The following is a 22782-nucleotide window of genomic DNA, read 5'->3' on the forward strand; positions in this document are numbered from 1 at the left end:
CACTATACATACACACGCCTAAGGAAAGCCACTAAGATATTAAAAAACCCTTTTTTGTGGGTTGGATCCCTGGCCTTGCTCAGTGGGTTAAGGATCCGGCATTGCCATGAGCTGTGGTGTAGGTCGCAGACAAGGCTCAGTTCCCGAGTTGCTGTGGCTGTGGCGTAGGTCGGTGTCTCCAGCTCCAATTCGACCCCTATCCTGGGAACCTCCATATGCTGTGGATGTGGCCCTAGAAAAGACCAAAAAACAAACAAACAAACAAACAACTCTTTCAGTTACCTCACCTAAGGTAGATTATATTTTCGTTTTCTATGCAAGGGTCGGGAATGAACTCCGCCTTTGTAAATGTGCTTGAGATTAAACAGCTTTAGTCCATGGGATGGAAATGCTGTAAAATCTGGTTGTGAGGATCACTGGACACCTATAAATGTAACTAAATTCACCAAGTAATTAAAAAACTAAAAAGTATGAAAAAATTACACTGCTTTAAGTCTAAATTTGGATTATTCGTCTCAAAGCTCTTCACGCTCTTTAACAGTTTCTCATTCCTCCTTACCACTGTCAAATTCCGGATTTCTTCCATGACACGAGGCCAGAAGGACTGCAAGCTTTGCTGGGCATCACTGCTGCTAGTACCACCAAATCCTCCTTCTGTGGACATTCTGACAACTAAAAACAAACACATACATGAAATACATTAGAAACAATAAAAAAATCAGATTTTCTGCCCAGTTTTATATCTTTTCTTGTAAATGTTTTCACTAATTCATTCAATTTTTCAGTCTGAGATGGTATGCGATTGTGCTAAAGAGGTTTTTCCACACAAACTTAAGCCTTTACAAAACTGAGAGAAGTTTCCCTTCTATCCAGCTTATGCCACAGAGACTAGCAAGGGCGTCCAACCAGAAAATCTAAACCTGCTAGAAATCCAAACTGAAATCCTAATGCGAATCCAGGACTTTTAATGTCTCATCTTGGGAAGAAAAAGAAAAGACACATGGGAATTCCCGTCGTGGCTCAGTGGTTAGCAAATGCGACTAGGAACCATGAGGTTGCGGGTTTGGTCCCTGGCCTTGCTCAGTGGGTTAAAGGATCCGGCATTGCCGTGAACTGTGGTGTAGGTCGCAGACGAGGCTCAGATCCCGAGTTGCTGTGGCTCTGGCGTAGGCCAGCGGCTACGGCTCCGATTTGACCCCTAGCTGGGAACCTCCATATGCCACGAGAGCGGCCCAAGAAATGGCAAAAAAAAAAAAAAAAAGAAAGAAAAAAGAAAAGAAAAGGCACGTGGCTGCCCTAGTCTGGTCTGTAATTTTCAGTGTCATTCTCTACAATGGTTTTCAAGCTCTGCACGGCTTCTCACACTCCATGCAGCTTGCAGCACATACACTAAGGGTCTTCAGTGAGTCATACCATACAGAAAGGTAACCCTGGAGTTCCCATCGTGGCGCAGCGGAAACGAATCCGACTTTGAACCATGAGGTTGCGGGTTTGATCCCTGGCCTCGCTCTGTGGGTTCAGGATCTGACATTGCTGTGGCTGTGGGTGTAGGTCGGCAGCTACAGCTCCAATTTAGACCCTTAGCCTGGGAACCTCCATATGCCGCGGGTATGGCTCTAAAAAGGGACCAAAGACAAAAAAAAGAAAGAAAAGTAAACCCAAAGTCTTAAAGTAAGAGCCAAGTTTATACTTTGTTTTAGACACTGAGGCCCAATTTCTTTGTGGTTAACTGATGATTATCACTCCTTCTAATCTCAAGCTAATCTGCCTCAAAAACACAAAAGCACTGAAACCTAGGCCAATAATTGAGCAGATGGCACAAAGTCTCTGAACTCAATTTACTTCCCAGGTCTTTCCCTACCTGAACCTTGCTATTAGGCATAAAGCCAAAAAAGCACATTATCAACTGAAAGCTTTAAAGATGGGTGAAAAACAATGAAGAATTAAATTCAGGATAGAGAGAGGAGGGTCAAAACTTGCATCTGAGGGGGAAAAAAAAGGAGCTCCCATCGGGGCTCAGCGGAAACAAATTTGACTAGTATCCAAGAGGATGTGGGTTCAATACCTGGCCTCGCTCAGTGGGTTGTGGGATCCAGCACGGCCGTGAGCCGTGGTGTAGGTTGCAGATGCGGCTCAGATCCCAAGTTGCTGTGGCTGTGGTGTGGGCCAGTGGCTGCAGCTCCAATTCAACCCCTAGCCTGGGAACCTCCATATGCCATAGGTGCAGCCCTAAAAAGCAAAAAAAGAACTTGCATTTGGTCAAATGCTTTGTGATGAGGGAGGGAAGATGAATAAGGATCCCCACATCAGCTATAAATACAGATAATACTGTCCTGTCTTAAAAGATTTACAGAGGGAAAGTAAAACACTGCAGATGGCTTAAATGCTTATCTGGCAAATACTTAAATCCAAGAAACAGTTTAATTAAACACAAAGAATAAGAAACTTAGTGATGTCCTGAGACTTTCTATTCTGGGAAATTATCTGAAAAGGTTTACCATGCCAGTGACAGGATGCTGGCAGACAGCAGTGTAAGTCATTAAGAACTAATTCTAAGGTGCTGAAAGAAGAGCACCAAAGCCAGGTGTCACGTGACCAAGCTGCTCCTTTCCAGGCTCTGGGGGGACGGGTGCTAGGCAGATCACTCTCCATCGGCAGAGTGGAATGAAGCTGATAAATCTAGTTTTAGACTGTGAGGACGTTTGATCCACTCCTACATGACTGCCTGAGACTGTCCTACAGGTCTTTGATTTTTTCCTTTTTCTCTTTAAAGGAAAGAATGAGAAGAAAGGGAAGGAAAACGAGAGCGCAATCTTCAAAGCAGAGCTCCCTTTGGCGCAATGACATTGGCGGGTGATGATGTAATGGGAAAAGGTCTGGAGCCAACTTCTGGGGCTGGAGGCCCAGGCAGCGCCGCACATCAACAGACACGCTTCAAGTGCTAGGAAGCAATGCAATCTTGGAGTTTCTGGAGGGAATTAAAGTAAAGAGTGTTGAGTCACAGCGGGATGCGACGGGATAAAATCCCGAGTCCCAAATAACCAAGTAAGACCCCGTGAGCTCAGCTCCCATGACACTTTCACTTGCCATATGCCCATGGCCTACAGACTATTCTCTTATGCGTACTAGGAACAAAGAAATCAAGGTCATCTAGAGAAGTCTAATTACTTCTTTGTATTACTAGTCTTACAAGGTACTCAGGACAGGATGAGAGTGAGATTCACTCTAACCTTTTAAAAGGAGGCAAATAAAATCTTTCTAGAAAGGAAAATAATTGTCAAAAGACTTTAAAAAGAATCTAGCCCTTCCTATGGACAGGCTTAGCAGAATCTGCCATGAAAACTGCTACCGTCAGAGCAGGAAGATGCACAACGGCCAGTGTGGTATCCCTGTATTGAATGACAAGGAGGTCTGTTTGAGCGCCAAGGTCTGTGAGGTTTAGAAAGCTGGTAACCAGTTTTGAATGTCCTCTGAGCTCTGCCCACAAACATTACCAAGGTACACGATTCAGGAAGCATTTTTAAAACCATCTGTGCAGAGTCTGGTTTTAAACCCTGAATTGCCCCAACTAGGGATGTGCTGGCATAATCAGTTCGCAAACATCTGTTCAGTCACGAACAGATCATGAATGAATCTTCGGCTGGCGCAGAGCCACCTACTGCTGGAGAGGGGGTTGGGCACAAAACAGAAGTTAACTAATCTTTCTGGAACTGACAAATGGATTAAAGGTTAAGTTTCTACCTGAGAGGCCCATCAGAATTAGAAAACCGCACACAGGATAATGGCAAAAAATTCAAGTCAATAAAAATGTCCTTTATGTGTTACTGCATCGTGGAAGTTTAAGACTAGGCGGGGGCCTTAAGAACAACCTAGGCCAGCCCTCTACAAGACGCTCACAGCTCTACTTCGACCTCTGCTCTGCTCCCTCAATCCCACCCTAAGTGGTCGTTTACCTTAAACATGCGCTCCTCCCTCTACAGGCCTGGGACACGGGTCCCTGCAAGGCATCCCATCTTCAGGCAGCTCTGACTGTTCTTCTTCACATTAAGTTGAGTTTACAACAAAGGGTCATTTCAGCTTTGGATTCAGAGTGAAAAGGTTCATGATTTTTCCATCTTTTCAGAAATTCCTGACTTCAAAAAGCAAAGGTACCGTGTTCTACTCAGCAGGGACGGGAGGTCCTCTTCGCGAAGAAGAGAAAAGGTCTGGGGTATGTTTTCTAGCATCTTTGCACAGAGATGATCTGTAGCCAGTTCTTTTAATTTCTCTTGGAAGAACATAAATTGCTAATGTAAATTCCTAGAAAAGGTGAGTACTTTTATTCAAAAGGCTTTCCTTAAAGCAGATGCAATCTTCATTATGGGACTTTAAAAATCAGACCAAATCTCAAGCAACAGGTTTTGCGAAAACACACTGGTGTTCTGGAATTCCCACTGTGGCTCAGCAGTAACAAAGCTGATTAGCATCCATGAGGACGAGGGTGCGATCCCTGGCCCGGCAGGTTAAAGAATCCAGCATTGCCGTGAACTGTGGCACAGGCCGGTGGCTACAGCTTCGATTCACCCCCTAGCCTGGGAACTTCCATACGCTGAGGGTGCAGCCCTAAAATAGACAAATGAACAAACAAACACGTTGGTGTTCTCAATACTTTCTGAATGTAGCACAACTTAACATTAAAATAAAAAACCTAATCATAAAAAAACTTTTGCTCAACAAACACCCCAACAAATTGAAAAACTCTGAAGTAATCTTAGTTAATCTTATCACTTATTTTAATAATTAACACATTAATTGCAACTGAGTTGGTTTTGCTACAGAAGTTGCCCATTTACAGTATCTACAGCCTATGGAAAGTAGGTCAAGTTCATCTTTAGAGCATCGAAGGTGTGTACAAAAGGAAGAAAGATTTATATTCGGGGATCATTTTCAATCCAGGGCTACACTGCTACCACTATCACGAGGTAAGCTTATTTACATACAGTAAGACTAAGCTAAATCAGCTTAGATGACGCTATGGAAAACGTTCAGAATTTGCCAGATTTAATTCATTAATATTAGATTTATCATTCATGTTCATTAATTAGTTTACAAAAATTTGAATAAAATTGACTGTTAAACTAATAAAGACTTAAAGACCAGATCAAGTTTTTTTTTTTTTTTTTTGTCTTTTTGCCTTTTCTAGGGCCACTCCCGAGGCATACGGAGGTTCCCAAGGTAGGGGTCGAATTGGAGCTGTAGCCACCAGCCTATGCCAGAACCACAGCAACGCGGTATCCGAGCCTCGTCTGTGACCTACACCACAGCTCACGGCAACGCCGGATCCTTAATCCACTGAGCAAGGGCAGGGATCGAACCTGCAACCTCATGGTTCCTAGTCGGATTCGTTAACCACTGCGCCACGAGGGGAACTCCCAGATCAAGTACTGAATGGCTGCTGCTACAGGGAATCTCAATTCCCGTTATCTTTCAACTGGTTTTAAAAAGTTTTTCTTCCCCCCAGAGCTAGAATGGGAGGAATCAAAGTCCACCGAGAAAAGGCCATTTCTCCAATATTCAACTCAACTGCCACCTCTCCAAATGCCTTCTCTAAATAACCCCAACTGATCACTCATTCCTATGAACCTTCACTATGCTTCTTAATCTACACTTCTGCCCTCACCACATAACCTCGGAAGGTCGTGATTGGTGTGTGTTTCTTACCGCATTTCCCCTTCTGGTTTCTAAGTTCCTTATGGATAGGGCCTGAATATGATTCATCTTTGGATCCCTCACAGCATCTAGCCCAAAGTCTGCTAAGTAATTGCTTCTGAATGAAGGATCGAGACAGTTACTGCGTATGGCCTTTCTAAGAAAAAAGAGACCTTTTGGAAAACCTGGCCCTGAAATAAGTCTTATTGAGACTACAAACTATTCTAGGAAGTTCAGAATAAATGAGGTTCTCTCTGCCTTTAAAGTAAGTAGTACTACAATCAGAAATCAGGAGTTCCCACTGTGGCTCAACGAGATTGACGGTGTCTTGGGAGCACTGGGATGCAGGTTCGATCCCTGGCCTAGCACAGCGGGTTAGGGATCCGGCACTGCCACGGATGTGGCTTAGGTCACAAGTGCAGCTCGGATATGATCCCTGGTATGGGAACTCCATATGCTACAGGGTGGCCAAAAATGAAAAAGAAAGGAAGGAGGAAGGAAGGAAGGAAGGAAGGAAAGAAGAAACCCACCTGGCTTGGAAGTTCCCTTGTGACGCAGTGGGTTAAGGATCCAGTGTTGCTGCAGTTGCGGCAAGTTTGATCCCGGGCCCAGGGAACTTCCACATGCCTCAGGTGCACCCCCCCAAAAGAAATCCACCTGACTTGACGAACTGAATTTAAGATAAAAGAGCATAACAGGAAAGAGACGAGGACACACACACAGACAAAGGTCTTGGAAGCTGCAAGGCAGACTGGAAGGCTGGACACACGAATGCATACCATTCCCAAGAGTAAACTTTTTGAAAGTCGTAACCTTTTCAGAAAGGTGACCAGAAGAGATTAGCAAAGTTTGAAAACTTAATGACAATAAGCAAGCAGGGGACGGCAGGACAAATACCTCTGCTTGATCATCCACTGCCAGGAAGATAAGGAGAAAACCATGGAGGAAACGAGATGACTCAATCAGATCACTCCAGGGGAGACAGTCTAGCTGCCATTCTAATATCCAGTTCCTCTTTATCATTCCTGAAGAAAGAAAAAGAGACCTAGGCAGTTTTCAAAACATCCCGGAAGACGAGTGTTCCTCCTTTGAGCCTCTCCTGGAAGTCTTTCGAGCTCTTGCTTTCAACTAGGTATCACTCTCGCCAAATCCTCCCTTAGTGATATGCTGGACATGGAACAGGATGTATCAAAATGATCAACCTCATAAAATACAAAGAAACACAAGGTTTTACGACAATACTCCCCAGTTTCTAAAACTCTGTACTTTTAGGCTTTAGCTCTTTATTTCTTGGTATGTACCTCACTCTCTCTGCAAAAGTCCTTTATAATATGCCTAAACCCCACAATACAGCTCTCTGAAGTATGCAAAACCAAAGAAATATTTTGGGAAGTAATGCCTAAATCTCTACCATCATCATAACAACTGTTCAAGGGAAAAAGACCGCAGGAAGCTCCCCTAAAATGAAGCCCAATCCTTGACCAATGCTGCTTCCTATTAAAATACTAGAGCTGCACCATCCCAGGTAGTCAAATTTTACCTAAAAATAACGCTCACTGTCAAATGCAAGCAAATATCTCTTAGCACAGTTGTGACTGAGAAACAAATCTAAAAACTGGTATCATCTTTCACCTTGATGCCCCCCACGCCGCCCCGATCCAACTTGCAGTCTTTAGGCCTTTCAGGCTGAGAGTGTCAGGGGTCATTCCTACGAGTTTCCAATTTAACATATATCAAGCATCTCCTACGTTCAAAGCACATTAACTTCTTCACTCCTTTTTTTTGACTCGCATTTTGATCATGTTTTCCTCTGTCATTAGATGGCATGTTTTTTATTTTGCCCAATGAGCAGCACTACCACCTGCACTTTCTGTTCCAGTACGGCTCAGGTATTTAACAAAGGTTACTTCCAGGCTTCTTCATGTGAATTGGCTAAAACTGCTGGGATGCTATCTCTCAAAAGGAGAATAAGATACAAAGAGAAAGAAAGAAATTAATATGAATAAATATGAAAGGGACTAGGATTTAAGCTAAATTGTGCTTGATATTTTAGATGTTCTTCCAAACTACAAAGAAAAGTGAAAACTAAATTTGAGAACTGAGATTTTTCTCGACAAAGCCATTCCACCAACAGGCAAGGTGATTCTCATGTCTGTACAGATGTGCCTAAGGACATATGCCGCCACCAATCGCGACGGCCAAAAAGCATCTCAAGCCTTGAGGAGGCTTGTGTTCTCCACAATAAAATCAACCTCCAACTGGCAACTTCAGGAGGAGAAAACCACCACCGTTCTAGAAATAGAAAGTCCTATGTTTGTGAATTGTTCTGATGCCTACTAGCTGGTGGCCAGACTCCAAGCTACTCCAGAAGCAATGTATACGGAACCCACATGCCAAGACCAAAGCAAAGGGGTGACCTAGTATGGAAGGCCTATATTTCACTGCTTGAGGATGAGACAAATGGAAGAATACAAGGGAAGGCAGGGCGCCTAGAGAGAAAAGGCAGTTCAACAGTCTTTCTTTAAGCTCATCTAAGGTTTCTACTGAAACAAGAAAGCACTAAGCCTAGTTACGTTCCAATCATAACTGAGTTACGGTCATACTCAGTGGCAGGCTATTACACGGTACCCCACAAGGGTCAGAATGAATAATGAGGAGTTCCCATCGTGGCACAGCGGAAACGAATCCAACTAGGAACCATGAGGTTGTGGGGCTCGATCCCTGGCCTCGCTCAGGGGTTAAGGATCCGGCGTTGCCGTGAGCTGTGGTGGAGGTCGTAGACGAGGTGCAGATCTGGCCTTGCTGCGGCTGTAGCTCCGATTAGACCCCTAGCCTGGGAACCTCCACATGTCGCGGGTGCCGCCGTAAAAGGACAAAAAACAAAAAAAAAATTTTTTTTTTAAATAAAAGAATGAATAATGAAGCCTTATTTGAGACCCTTTTCTCCAATCCTGAATAATGCCAAGTTCAATGTTTGAGGGTATGTCTGTCTCTGGCTCTGAAAGGCTAAGTATGAAGGCCCTTTTCAAACTGCCTACAGGAAAAATCGTGCTTCCCAAAAGACTAAGGGTTGCAACTGGCTGCACGCTACTCTCCCTAAAGACCTGCTCACAAAGACACAATTTAAAACTGGTAGCAGAAACACTTTTCTTCAAAAACAGAAACATGTTTCTGTTTACTGGCTACGGCAACATACTCTTTCAAACAAGGGCTAGATCGTAATATAGTTGAGGTATATCTGGAAAAAAAAAAGGCAGAGGAACTGGTATAAGCAATGAAACTAAGAGGAAGGCGTGACCAGAATATTTAAAAACACGTCTCTGTGGAAAATAAATTATACATGAACATCTTCACACACCTTCTTCCTCACTCCTTCACTGACGCTCAACACAAGTGACACATGCACCACGCATCTGGCAGCAACAAAACACTGTCAGCGGGATGGAGGAAAAAGCCAAGCATTTTAGCGAAGTATTGGAAAGCAGAGGTCCACAAACTTCAGCCTCCAGGCCACATCTAGCACGCAGGCTGTTTTTATAAATTCAGTCTGATGGAAGACCGCAACCCCATTCACTTACATTGTCCAGGGTTTTTTCTTTCAAGCTACAACAGTAGCAGAGTTCGAGTGTTACAACAGAAACCATAGGACTCACAAATCAAAGATACTATCTGGCTACTTATTTTTTTAAAAGGGTCAGATAAGGAGTCCCCATTATGGCTCAGGGGGTTAAGGACCTGACGTTGTCTCTGTGAGGATGTGGGTTCAATCCCTAGCCTCACTCAGTGGGTGAAGTATCTGGCATGCCAAAAGCTATGGTGTAGGTTGCAGACGCAGCTTGGATCTGGTGTTGCCATGGTGTGGCAAAGGCTGCAGCTGCAGCTCTGATTCAACCCTTGGCCGGGGAACTTCCACATGCTGCAGGTACAGCAGTAAAAAAGAAAAAAAATAAAATAAAATAAAAAGGGGCAGATAATATAATGATGGGGAAACTGGGCACCAGAAGTTGAAAAGCTTACCCTAAATCCCATAGCTGTTACATTGCTTCCTCACCTGTTCAATCTCCATTAGGAAAGAGGCCACAGAAATACTATCTAATCTCTTTGACCATCCAACTTAATGAAAGTAAAAAAAGTTTTGTCTTTTCAGGGCCACACCCTCAGCATATGGAGGTTCCCAGGCTACGGGTCAAATTGGAGCTGTAGCCACCAGCCTACACACCACAGCCACAGCAATGCAGGGTCCAAGCTGAGTCTGCGACCTACACCACTGCTCATGGCAACACTGGATCCTTGGTCCACTGAGCTAGGCCGGGGGTCGAGCTCTCATCCTCGTGGATACTAGTTGGGTTCATTAACCGCTGATCCAAGACAGGAGCTCCGAAAGCAAATAAATTCTTGAAGGAAGAATAACAAATAATTGGTTTTTTAGACTCTGAGCCTGAAAGAAAATTCTGACATGAGCTGGAGAAAGAGTAATTCCTGTAGTCCAAGCTAAATTACACCCTAAAACAAAGAGCTATTTTGCTGACTGGATCCTCTATGATTCAGAAACCCTAAGATCCCTAGAAACCTTTGCCCAGCTTCTAGCAGGGTCCTGTGTTTACGTTATGCCGGAAGAGGTAAGAAGCGAGATTCGCAAGGATGCTTCAAGGATGCCAACTTAAGGCCTTTAGAGTGTTACAAACTACTTGTTACCTATGTCACCCTCAATGACCTTCACTCAGCTCCATGCCAAAGACAGCAGCAGCATCCCCATTTTACGGATAAGGAAGCTGAGGAATGGGTATCTTCCCCCACACCCCAGCACACGCAAGTTTCTGGGCCAAGGATCAAACCTGAGCAGCAGTTGCAACCTATGCCACAGCTGCGGCAACCCTGGATCCTTACCGACTGTGCTGGGCCGGGGTCTGAAACCGAGCTGCTGTAGAGACGATACCAGATCCTTAACCCACTGTGGCACAGTGGGAACTACAGGATGGAGTGAGTCTCTCAAGTCTCTTGCTCAGGGTCACAACAGTAAATGGTAAAACTGGGAACACAAAAATTCTAAAATTCTGTTGTTGATTTAGTCTCACTTTTTGCTGGTTTAAAGCATGTGTTCAGGGGAATGAGCAGTCTTGGCTTGGACCACTGACTCAAATCCTTAATCCCAGACCGTTTTTACCCACCTGCTCCCAACCTCCCTGTGGCAACCATGGGAAAGAAGGTGCCATGGGCTCTGTGAGCGCCTATCATATAAACGTCCTTCTCTCATTGCTCTGTGTCTCTCTTTTCTTGCTCCGTTACTTTTTTGTTTGTTTGTTTGTTTTTTCTATTTTATCCTTTCCTCTTGTATGTCTCTAGGTCAGTCAGAAGTACCTAAGAATACGCAGCTGCAAACAGTGGGGGGCAGTAAAGGACAGGATAAATACATAAAGAAAATGTACTGGATCTAGAGGTTCTTGTTCTCTGGCTACTAGTCACTTAACTTCTTGGAGCCTCTGTTCACCTCACAAGGCAGCTGCAGCACACAAATGGGAAACACATGTTGGATGGCCTTGAAAAATACCGAGTGTCACACAGATGCCAGAGAGCCTACCAAAATCCCTCTCGGAGCTCAACCAGACTCCGGCTCCTGGCCCGGAGAGTCTCAGACGCAGCACGAAACCCAACGGCCAATCTCCTCCAGGTTCTGCAGCAAGTGACCCAACTTGCTTCTTTCTCTAATTTAGATGTACTTTATTTTTAACATGTTTCCTACGAGTCCAGCATGAGATGCAAGAAACAAATGCAGAGCAAAATCTTCTTCCCTCTATTTTATAAACATAAAATAATTTCTATAGCCCTTTAAATCGTTAAATTAGAATAAATGTACTAGTTCCAAACAAGCGAAGAATTCAAGGTAGAAATGACTAGGAATGCTCTTAACTGATGAACGCCTGGGAGTGTATGCAGGCTCTCCCTCTGCACAAATCCAAAAATATTAACATTCTTAAAATACGTCTCTTTACATACCTCAGACTTTTGTAAGCTGGAAGTATGCGGCTGTTTTATCTTGCAGAAGGAATCTCAACTGTTATGTTAGAGGGAGGGCAGAGACCTTGAGTCTGTGCGGCATCCCATCCCATCCCATCCGGCCCCATCAACCAAGAAAAAGACTCTGTTTTAAGCTCTGAAGAGATGTCAGGATTCTTGCGCATTCATAAGCGGAAAACTTTTAAGGTTTTCAAGTCTGTTACAACTGCAGCTGCCCACAAGCACTGCAACCTGAGGACACCTGGTCACTACCCAAACGTAGAGAACACAGGGCTTGTGTCAGCAGGTTCTGCATCTTGCTGCCTCACCCCAAATGAGGATAATAATCCTCCCTCCTACCTACCTTGGGTAACTAGCAAATGAGAAAAAATAAATATAAAATCCATTAGCTGTAAGTACTACACTTCATACAAACATTCCATTGCTTAACTACCTTGAAAGGGCATCTGGCCAGTTAATCACCAGAAGACTGAATTTTTTTTTTTTTTTTTTTTTGGTTTTTAGATAGGGCCGTACCCATGGCATATGGGAAGTCCCCAGGTAGGGGTCGAGTCAGAGCAACAGCGGCCAGCCTACAGCAGAGCCACAGCAATGCCAGATCCGAGTCTGTGACCTACACCATAGATCACATCAATGTCAGATCCTTAACCCACTGAGCAAGGCCAGGGATCAAATCCGCATCCTCATGGATTCTAGTTGGGTTCACTAACCGCTGAGCCACAAAGCGAACTCCAACTACTAGAAGAGAAACAATCATGGAGTTCAAGATATAAATAAGTAAGACGGCTGGAAATTTACCACTATTTCTCTAGTGAAAAGTTTCTAATTGCTTTTATTTTAAACTGAGGATAATTACAACACACCTAGCCTAGAAATCTGCTAAATCCTACAGATGAGGTTACCCTATTCCTGGCAATTCAGAGTGCGTGCTGCTCTTCAGTGTTATCATGGTCATGTGGGTATGCATTACCTGCTAAGCGAACGCTGCCAAATTCCTACCTGCATATTTATGGTTAGCTTCCTGCACAGTGCTGCCATCTGAGAATCGCAAAGCTGACACCGGTAAGACTATGCCCGATGCAGCTCCGAAAAAGTCTTCGCACTGGACAGAGATGCATGTGTGTACTCAAAGCTCAGACAAGAAAGCCTGAGGTTACGCACACACACTCACATACATAAACATATATGCAGATAACTCATCTCAAGGAGCTACTGTGTAACATTTTAAGGAAATTCTTGTACTTTTTCAGAAAAAGTAAAGGCCAGATGGTAGGGCAGTACTTCCAATCTTTTTCCAATCAAGACACACACAGAAAATGTTAGTATTAGCTTTCTAATATTTAACCGATGGGCTGATCCTGATGCCCTCGCTCAGTTTACTTGTGACAAGATCCTGTATCATTCACGGTACTCTTAAGCATTCCGAAGAAACTGTGGCTCGGAGTGATACTGTCACGTTGTTATGCGTGCCAAGATAAGGAAAGTTACAGATATTCTCTAGTTTTAACTAAATCAACACTCCAAAAATGAACAAGTGACTGTTTAGAGCCGAGAAGAGTAATTTACATGTGAGAACTGCATATTCAGACGGCCAAGGTGCACAATCACAAGAGCTTGCAGAACGCTGTCCTGGGGACAGCGCCATGCTCACTTCCAGATTCTCAACCTCAGGGGCCAACCGCTTCTGCGTCTCCATCGTCGACGCAAGGCATTCATCCTCCGGCCCTCTGCCATCCTCGCTTGATTCTCCCGTTCACGCCCCAGGTCCAGCTATGGTCTCTGTGAGCTTAAATTCCAAACACACATTAACAATCTGATATTTTTCCAAAGCTCCCGTCCTGCTGGCTGGACATCTCTGACGGGAAAGCCATGCAGAACTCAAAACCCCTTCTGTCCAAAATCACATCTCTCTTCTTTCCCCAAACCTGCTCCTTCTAACTTCTGTTTCTGTCCTCCAGTCTCCTAGACTCTTTTCTTCAATTCCAATCAACTGCTGACCTCTATAATAAAGTGGCCATTTCCCGCCTTCTCCTCAAATTGCCACCCTCTCTGTTCAAGTCCTCATCACCCCCACGTAACAATAAAGATGATGGTAACAGCTAATACGAGGCATTCAGGACGGAATGCCACGTATGGTCCTACGCCTTGCACACTGCTCTCTCTCTGAACCTTCCTAATAATCCTAAAGTTCATGAACCTAGTAGCTCACTGCATTCACTGCTCACGTTTCTAGCGTCCTCTCTTCAAATCCTACTCATTTCTACGTAATGATGCTTAGTAAATCTTCTCAAAGTACAGCTCCAATAATGCCACATCAACCTATTACCCAAAATGGTTTACCAATATCAAGCAGAGACCGTTCAAATTTCTTAATCTGGCAGTCAGGGCCTTCCAACATTTGACACTGACCTCCTCCTCCAGACTTCTCTCTTTGGCCAATCCTTCCTGTCCCTAACTCATCTCCTTATGCTCTAAGCAGACCAGATCATTTACTGCTCTCTTCAGCCCACACTTTTTTCTGGTCTCTTTAGGGCCACACCTGCAGCACATGGAGGTTCCCAGGCTAGGGGTCTAATCGGAGCTGCAGCCCCCGGCCCACACCACAGCCACAGCAACACGAGATCCGAGCCACGTCTGTGACCTAGACCACAGCTCACAGCAATGCCGAATCCTTAACCCACGGAGCCCGGGGCCAGAGGTCGAACCCACAACCTCATGGCTCCTGGTGGGATTGTTTCCGCTGCGCCACGATGGCAATGCCCCACACACTTGTTGAATCACCCTGTTAAACCGCCTTCCTCATTCCTAAACCAGAAGTAAAGGGACTTCCCTCCTCCGAGTTCCACGTCCTTTGCTTGGACTTTACATATTCATTTCCTCTATCACGTCTCCCTACCAGATTGTTAGATCTTGTAGTAAACTTCATTTGTAAACATTTTTAAAACCTCCATGTAGGAGTCCCCTGGTGGCCTAGAGATTATAAGCATCCAGCATTGTCACTGCTGTGGTACAGGTTCGATCCCTGACCTGGGAAATTCTGCATGCTGCACCCACAGCCAAAAAAAACCAAAAAACAAAAAAAACCTCCACATAAAAGACATGCATGCATGGTGAAGTACTGAGAGAAGGATGAAAAATCCAATTTTAGTATTTTCTCAAAGGTAAGAACTTTAAGCTTAGGTACATAGATGAAAAATTCATTTTCTCTGGATATTTCCAATCAAGCAGGTCTTCTCTTGACTTTTCATGTAATTGAAGCTACAGAGACAGACCAAAATAACAGTACTTCCAAGAAAGAGGGTAGCCAAGTGAGTGGGCACTGCTGTCTGCTGCGGCTATTTCAGTCTTCCTCTCTCCCTCTGACTGAGGACACAAGGTCACGGGCTACCTTGCGCCACTTTACAGTTAAACATCTACAAGGTGTCTTCTTTCCCGTGGTTCTGCCTTCACACTGGAATTGACCTTATTTCCCACCCTTCAACTGCCCTTTTTCACTGCAGGGTGTAAAGCTGTAATTTAGTTCCAGTAAATACGCTTCAGAGAAAAACTTTTGGTCAATTACTTAACATGGAGTCCGGCTTTGGGATACCATGGAGAGAGACAGGAAGATGAGGAGGATGACGCATCATCCGGGTTCTAAAACGCCAAGTCCAACAGAGGCAGCCGAAAGAACAGATTAAAAAGAAAGCTAAGTTTCTGGGACACGCAGACCCGAGTCGAACACCATCCAGTCGTGTCTAATATAATTTTCAGTCACAGTATAAGTCACATAAATCAAGCTCTTGTTCTTTCAATAAACTGTACCTTTTATTCAAACACATCAGGTGGTGAACAGAAATCCAGCTACAAAAGAGAAAAATTAAAAATTTTCAAGTAGAGTATGGTCTACCAGAGAATATGCAAAATAAGAACAAAAATCAAGCCCACAGCCACCCACACACATGCAGATACACAATACTACTTTGCTGGTCGGCAAGGATTAAAGTCGGAATAATTAAAATATTATTTGGGGACTATATGGACAATGATTTCCATTTCGGTCTTAACAAACGCTTACAATGATCCTGGGATCTTTGTTCGCGAAATATGGGTTGGTTTTAATGACGCACTGGAAGAACCAGGCACAGACATTTTTAGGAATGAGCTTGTTCGTGAGGTACGTTAGCAACAACAAAGCGAACTGGCACGCAGCTGTTGTGTTCATCGAGTTTAGTTTACTCTCTTGTAATGCGTAAGTGGGATCAGCTCTCTGGGACAGCTCAGTCAGGTGGGTACCACCAGCTTCCTAGCTGATTCTCAGCTTTCTGAATAAGCAACCGGCTGAGGCAAGAGATCTTCAGATCCCCAAAGGGACATTAAGTCTGCTGAGCAGACTTTCTAACCAATAGACTCCAAATGAAGACTTCGGAACTGCCTCCATGGGCCACCTCTCCCCTGTTCCTTCTGTGTTCAGACAGGAAGCCTGTACAGATATCACCCAGAGCAAGACAAATATAAAAACCAGAAAGTAAAAACAACCTAAAGGAATAAAAGAAACATGGAATGAACTGAGCAGAAGCTGAATCTCTGAACTTGCACAGGCCAGTCATGACTAAGCTGAACGACTGAGGCCTCGACTTCCCCACTTTCTAAAGGGAACTGAATTAGACTGGATCTCCTAAGGACTTCCATTAGGCTAATTTCAGAATATACAAACCCTTGCATGTATTATTGGGAATAGAGACAAGCAAAAGTAACTTCTTTCATGAAGAAGACCACATGTACAAACGATCAGCTTTAAAAATGCTTTTGGGGTTACTGAAACCTCCACAGAAGTACCCAGCTTCTTTAAAAGGAGACCCTCATCTTGTTTTAGGGAAAAAAGCTCCCAGGAGCCATGACTGCTGTTTTCAAACATACACATCCCTGGAACTAGAACTGATTTGGAGAAGCCAATGCCGATTTTGCCAAACCTTATTCCATCTAAATGAGATTCTTTTAATGCACAGAAAGGAGGCTGACATCAGTGCTGACTGACCATGCCTGAGAGGAAATGACTTCATAGGACAGGAAGTCAGATCACACATTACCCGCCTATCCCAGGGTGGGAGTGGGGGAGCCCTAAAACAGCTGACACTAGGAACACAAACTGGGCAAGAAAGACATCCCCATGGTTCCCACAATTTACCTTGGAAATTTATCTCACAGAGGGTCTCAACTTTGAGAATTTACTCTTTCATACTTTGATAAGAGACCAATTTAAAAAAAATCTTCATCCCGACATTTATTAGCTTAATTATTACTGCTTTGCAAGAGTTAACTACCTCCCAGGCATGAAAACTGACAGAAGATCACATGACCACAAAGCAAACAAAAAGTGGCTCCAGTATACTTTAGAAGTGCCTGGTACCCAAACTAAAAATGTAAGCCCTTCTTGGTGAACTTCTGCAGCTCTGACAACTTACCTGCAGTCTACTGCAGGTCTTGGCACCCTTCAGAAGAGGTTCCCAGTTTTTATTCTGAGAGGTTCCTAAAGCTAAAAAGGGTTTTAAGAAAAATCAGCATTCCCATTTCATCTTATTTCAAGAGGCCCTTCCCTTTGGACAGAGGGGTTAAAATTCTTCCACAGGAATCTTGGTCAAGAATGATGGCCTCGGCATCTCCATTACAGAGAGTCCTGACAGCACAAACAGCAATATGCAGGTGAAGGGGTGTGGAAGCAGTTTAAAAAGAGATGCGTCAGGTTCAAACACACTATTCCATAAACACACTGTAAAAATACTGGCATTTTTGATACCACACCTATCTCCATAGGTATTTAATTCCCGGTTTGGATTGGTAACAACTGACTTTTACGGAGCACTTCACAATTTGCGAAGCACTCTGACATACATGATCTCATTCGAGACTCACCACTGAATAGGAAGGTGCTATTTTTAGGTCCCGTTTTTACATGTGAGGAAGCTGACACTAAATGGCTGACTTGCCCAAGCTCACAAAGCTGGTGATAGCTGAACACTGCTTTTGCACACCCCACTTTCTCAAACCCTCTAATCACAGTAAATAAATGCCCAGATCTCAGACCCCATGTAAGCGCCCCTGCCCCGCTCCCTGCCACCCCCCATACACACCTTAGTCTAAGTTATAGTTAGCTGCAGGTCTTTGCTCTTTATGGAAGTAGAGGTTTTTGTCTTCATTCCTCTGGGAAACATTTATTTGGCTAAAGAATTAAATGAGGAGAACACATTAATACCATTCAATAGACACTGGGAAATAAGTCACCAGGGCTCTGCAGAAGTGTGCCTCTGTGCACCTTCCCAGGTAGTAGGTCGGATTCTGAGAGTCCATGACCCTAAAAAGGTTAAGAAACCAGGCTAGAGGCAGTGGCTAAATATCTTTCCAAGAAGCTAAACCCAAAAAGTTAACTTAAGTTTTATCAAGGCCTCATACTGTGAGCCACTTACTTTCTGCCTCTCCCAGGGCCATTAGGGTCTTTCAGTGTCCACAGTTGTTTTTTAAAATCATGTATTAAAAATTCTAGTTACGGATAACATATAGATCAATGACTCATAAAAAATTAAATTTAAATTAAAATAATTACCTGTTAAAAAATAATCTTTTAACAGAAACTCCTTTCTCTTAGGACTTAACTTCCCAGAATGACTGTTTGCCTTTTCTTTCCTTTTTTTTTTTTTAGAATGACCATTTCCTTACCATAAGCATTCCAATTCTCCAAAAGAAGTTTCACAAACATAACTACTTTGAACTCCAGAAATACCATTCTTCACTCAGAACCCTCTAGACTACATACAAGACAAGGTAGCATGCAAGGAATTCTGAATCTGTTAGGCAGTTCACTCAACTATCATACCAAGAGGATTTAAAATTTCTTTGCTGGGGGGAGGGAACGAAGAAGAGGAGAGTGAAGGCAGCCCCACCGTCTTATTACTTGAAAACTCCTAATTTGAATCTATTCAAACATATTCCTACTAACCACTGGACTTGAACTCCGAAGTACAGATTTTCTTCATCTTAAATAGAGCTTTTCAGTCCAAATCTGCATAAACAAACTTTGTCCTTCAATCTTTCAACTCTCGGCAGCTTTTCAAGGTCACTTTTGCGAGCAACGACAGAGGCCTGCATCTTGCAACTTTGCTGGCTACACCACTCCGATTCCAAGAGCCCAAATCTAAGTTCCTATTGATCCTCTCAGGTAAATCCTTTACCCAAGGGGAAGGCAAACCAACACCCTCCAAACTTCTCCTCTGCTAGGGCCTGCTCCTTTTTCTGCCCAGAGGCTGAATGCTGCTGGTTCACTGCTCCACTGAGTCTGCTGCAGAAGTGCTCCGATGACCTTCATTCCGTATTTGCAAATAAAAAAAACAAAGAATTGCTTTTTCAAGTCAAGTGTACTATAGATCTTAGTACATGGATGGAAGACTTCACTACACACAAGAACAGGCTGGTTACCAATTAGCCAGCAACCTGCATTAGTTTCGTATCCCTATAGAGGAGGGGAAACATGTATCAAGGGCAAAAGACAGGATGCCTGTTCTCTTAACTTTCCTATTCACAAACTACAAGTCAATTAGAGCCTTAGAGATTTCACATAGAAAATGAAAAGCATTTTGCTCACATCATTTAAAAAAGCAAATCAACACCTGGCAAAATGTGTGAAACTGGTGGAAAAAGATTTGCTTTTGTCACTGCAAAATCGTGGAAGTGTTTCTTACCAGCATTCTAAAACAAAGATTGTTAATTACTTGGTATTTATTAGACTCTAGAAGCAGACAGGTAAATCAAGAAAGTTCCGGGAGAATTTCACACTGGCATGTGGGCCTTTCACCATTAGAACCTGCATTGGTGCAAATCACATTTTCACACAAATTCAGAACAGCAACGGTGTTGCTTCCACCTCTGAAAATAGATGTCAACGAAGTGCATGGAAATAGAAAGAGTCTCACAACAACTCAGCTTATTCTGAGGAAAGCCTCAGTGCACTTGAACAAAGGAAAATTATTTGGAAAACAGTTAAGTTTACCGAATGCAAAGAGAAAGTGCTTTGCTTCTGTGTGCCCTGAAAACTGACTAGCCTTTCTTCATGTACCTGCTCTAGCCGATACTCAACTAGGGAAAGAAATCCCAGTTGAAGGGCATGCAAAATCTAGACAGAGCAAGGTATTCTAGGTGCACCAAAAGGTATGCCTGGAATGTAAAGTGGCCATTTTCTGAAACAGTGCAACTTGTCTACACTCTCTGAAGCTAAACAGTCTCTACCATTTTAACACAAAACAAAGAATTAAACTTACCGGGAACTGCATTAATTTTACATGTAGTTATTTATATCTCCTCGGACAGGGAGAATTTAAGTCACTCCTATCCCTCCCCCCCAAAAGGACGGAGGAAACAAAAGGCAGCAGGAGATGCAGAAACCTGAGTCTGGAATGTCCACTCCAGTGAAAGCCCGAACAGCTGTCCCCCCACCCCCCAGCAAACTATTCGCCATTTTTCTTTGTCTTTCAGCTGACCCCTGCCTCAGTGAAAAACTCCGAGGCTCCAATGAAGCCCTGCAGCCTCCTTCCACTTTAACAGTCAAAGGCATTCAATCTAGCATGCTATTTGACACCAAACCTTGCCTCCAGAGTGGTCCCATTGGCTGAGCTGCTTTATCAGCTAAGAACACAAAGCCGCGATTGGCTGTTCACGTCATCAGTTACCTCCTTTGTACACTTCCTGTTTTAAAGTTACCTTGAGAAGCAGAACAGGGGTCAGATCCAGACTTCAAACTACCAGGAACTTAAGGCTTGGAAATGCCTGGCAAATGCTCCCAGCAGATGCACTAGGGCCTCACATGCTTCCAAAACAGAAGATACTGAAGATTTGGAGTTGTTCTTAAAATCACGCGAAAGGGTTGTTATAGTTCCCACCCAAAAGATTTCTTATTGGCTGTCAGAGTTCCATTTAAAAAATTTAAGGTAATTTAACTGCTTCTGATTGGCCATGAAAGACGTCTGTAAGATACTGCTACAGTATCCTATGGCAGTAAACCAGAGAAGCAGTGCGCACAAGGTCGGAAAGCTGAGACTGAACTGTCTTCAATTCTCTGTTGAGCCCTAACAAGAGGAAAAGAAAACTGGCTGGGCTCCAACGGCTCCAAAGAAAATGCAGCTTCTTTAACCACAACGAAGAGTGATATAAATGGTCTCGTAAGATTTCCAAGAAGGCACCTGCCATTACACCCACGGTAATTTTAAAAGCACCGTATTAGCAGCAGGACAAATTACTTTATTTTGAAATACAAACTCATCGAAATAGGAAAATTCTGGGATAACATATGAAGTTAGTGACAGGGACAGTGGCATTTCCAAAAGTCTACCAGGAACTCGAGGGAAATATAATGATAAAAGGGAAACAAACCGATAAGAAGAGTGAACAGTAGTGAATACATTGTTTAAAACACAATACAGTTTGATGGATTAACTATTTAGGGAGGTTACAAAATGTTGATTAGCTTTTAATAGCTAATAGCTGGTATCACAGATGATAAACCTTCCTACTACATTTTCAAGAACAAGCAGCAGCACTGATCTCTGGAGATACACTGTAAATACTGTGGTTTAGGTTAAAGACATCCTATGGTGCAGAAGTTTACCAGTGGTGGTCAAAGACTTGCTTATGGATTGTGGGGCCAACTGCTTAGGTGTTAAGAGAAGCCTCCATATTAGGTGAACATCAGTTAACATTTTTCTTTCTTTTTTTTTTTCTTTTACTATTCAAGTAGAAACATCTCACTATTACCTGAGGCTTTCAATAATCTCCTTAGGAGTCCCTGGTGGCCTAGTGGTTAAGGATTCAGCACTGCCACTACTGTGGCATGGGTTTGATCCCTGGCTCAGGAACTGCCACATGCCATGGACATGGCCCAAAAAAACCCACCAAAAAACAATCTCCTTAAATCTGCTTCCTCTCATCAAAGCAAAATACCCCAGGAATGAACACGACTGTTTTGCCAGGTAGATGAGACCTTTTCCAGAAATATCTCAGTTGGTCTTACTGAAAGGTCACTGTAGGTAAATGCAGATATCCAGCAGATCCCTGACCCAGAAGCAAGGCAGACTGTCATTATTAACTTCGCTGTCTGCCATATTAACTTCGCTCACAGAGTGAGGTGCAAAGAAGTGAAGCAACGGGGCCCTGGCCACATATCTAGGAGGCAAACTCAGGTCCTGCCTAGGATGGTACTCTTTCCACGGCTCTACACTGCTTATCAAGACATGGAGCACCTCAGGGCACATCCAAAGAAATTCTTAGGAGTCACACATACAGTCCCTCCTTGGTAGCCATGGGGGATTGGTTCCAGGACCCCAGCGTTTACTAAAATCTGAAGCCAATCTAGCCCCTCAGATTACAGGGCTGACACCAACTGCCCTCTGTGTCTGCATCTGGGCTCCACATACACAGACATGGAGGCCGACTGTATGTATAGGGAGCATAAGCCATTACACCCAGCTTCAGCAATGTAAAGATTAGAAATTTGGTGGAGCTCCCGCTGTGGCACAAAAGGATCCATGGTCTCTTGGGAGAGCTGGGATGCAGGTTCAACCCCAGCCTGGCACAGGGGCTTAAGGATCTGGCATTGCCGCAGCTGCAGCTGAGGTCGTGACTACTGCTCAGATCTGATCCATGACCAGGGAACGCCATATGCTGTAGGGCAGCCAAAAAAAAGAAAAATAAAATAAATAATTTTTTAAAAGAAATGAAAATTAGAGATTTGGGAGTTCCTATTGTGGCTCAGTGGGTTATGAACCCAACCAGTGTTCATGAGCACTCGGGGCTCCATTCCTGGCCTTGTGCAGTGGGTTAAGGAACCAGCATTTCCGAAAGCTGTGGTGTAGCCTGCAGATTCGACCTGGATCTGGCATCAATGTGACTGTGGTATAGGCTGGCAGTTGCAGCTCCAATCCAACCCCTAGGCTGGGAACTTCCATATGCTGTAAGTGCAGTTGTAAAAGAAAAACAATAAATAAATAAAAAAGAGGAATCTGACTTATGTTTGCCTGTGGGTTATAGATCTAGCTCAGTATCTTGACAAAACAGCAC

At 43.7% G+C, this 22782-nt stretch overlaps 1 protein-coding gene across 22 annotated transcripts in view; it reads right to left on the reverse strand.

Annotated features, from left to right (window-relative positions):
• Positions 1-22782, reverse strand: part of NFYC (nuclear transcription factor Y subunit gamma) — a 72382-nt gene that overhangs the window by 35764 nt on the left and 13836 nt on the right. For 5 of the 22 annotated variants that reach the window (XR_002345275.1, XM_021096986.1, XM_021096977.1 and 2 more), the window contains exon 2: positions 560-672. Coding sequence is in view for 18 of the 22 variants with exons in the window: in XM_021096976.1 (XP_020952635.1) it covers positions 560-672 (113 nt within the window). In the remaining 4 variants the exon portion in view is untranslated. Of the gene's footprint in view, positions 1-559; positions 673-2065; positions 2085-2498; positions 3928-3953; positions 4300-6585; positions 6714-15507; positions 15527-17147; positions 17219-17813; positions 17903-19991; positions 20383-20430; positions 22242-22782 lie in introns of those variants that run through there. The other 17 variants (XM_021096978.1, XM_021096982.1, XR_002345274.1 and 14 more) reach the window with 16 other exon arrangements.

The sequence above is a fragment of the Sus scrofa genome, chromosome 6, assembly GCF_000003025.6.
Source record: "Sus scrofa isolate TJ Tabasco breed Duroc chromosome 6, Sscrofa11.1, whole genome shotgun sequence".
Lineage (NCBI taxonomy): Eukaryota > Metazoa > Chordata > Mammalia > Artiodactyla > Suidae > Sus > Sus scrofa.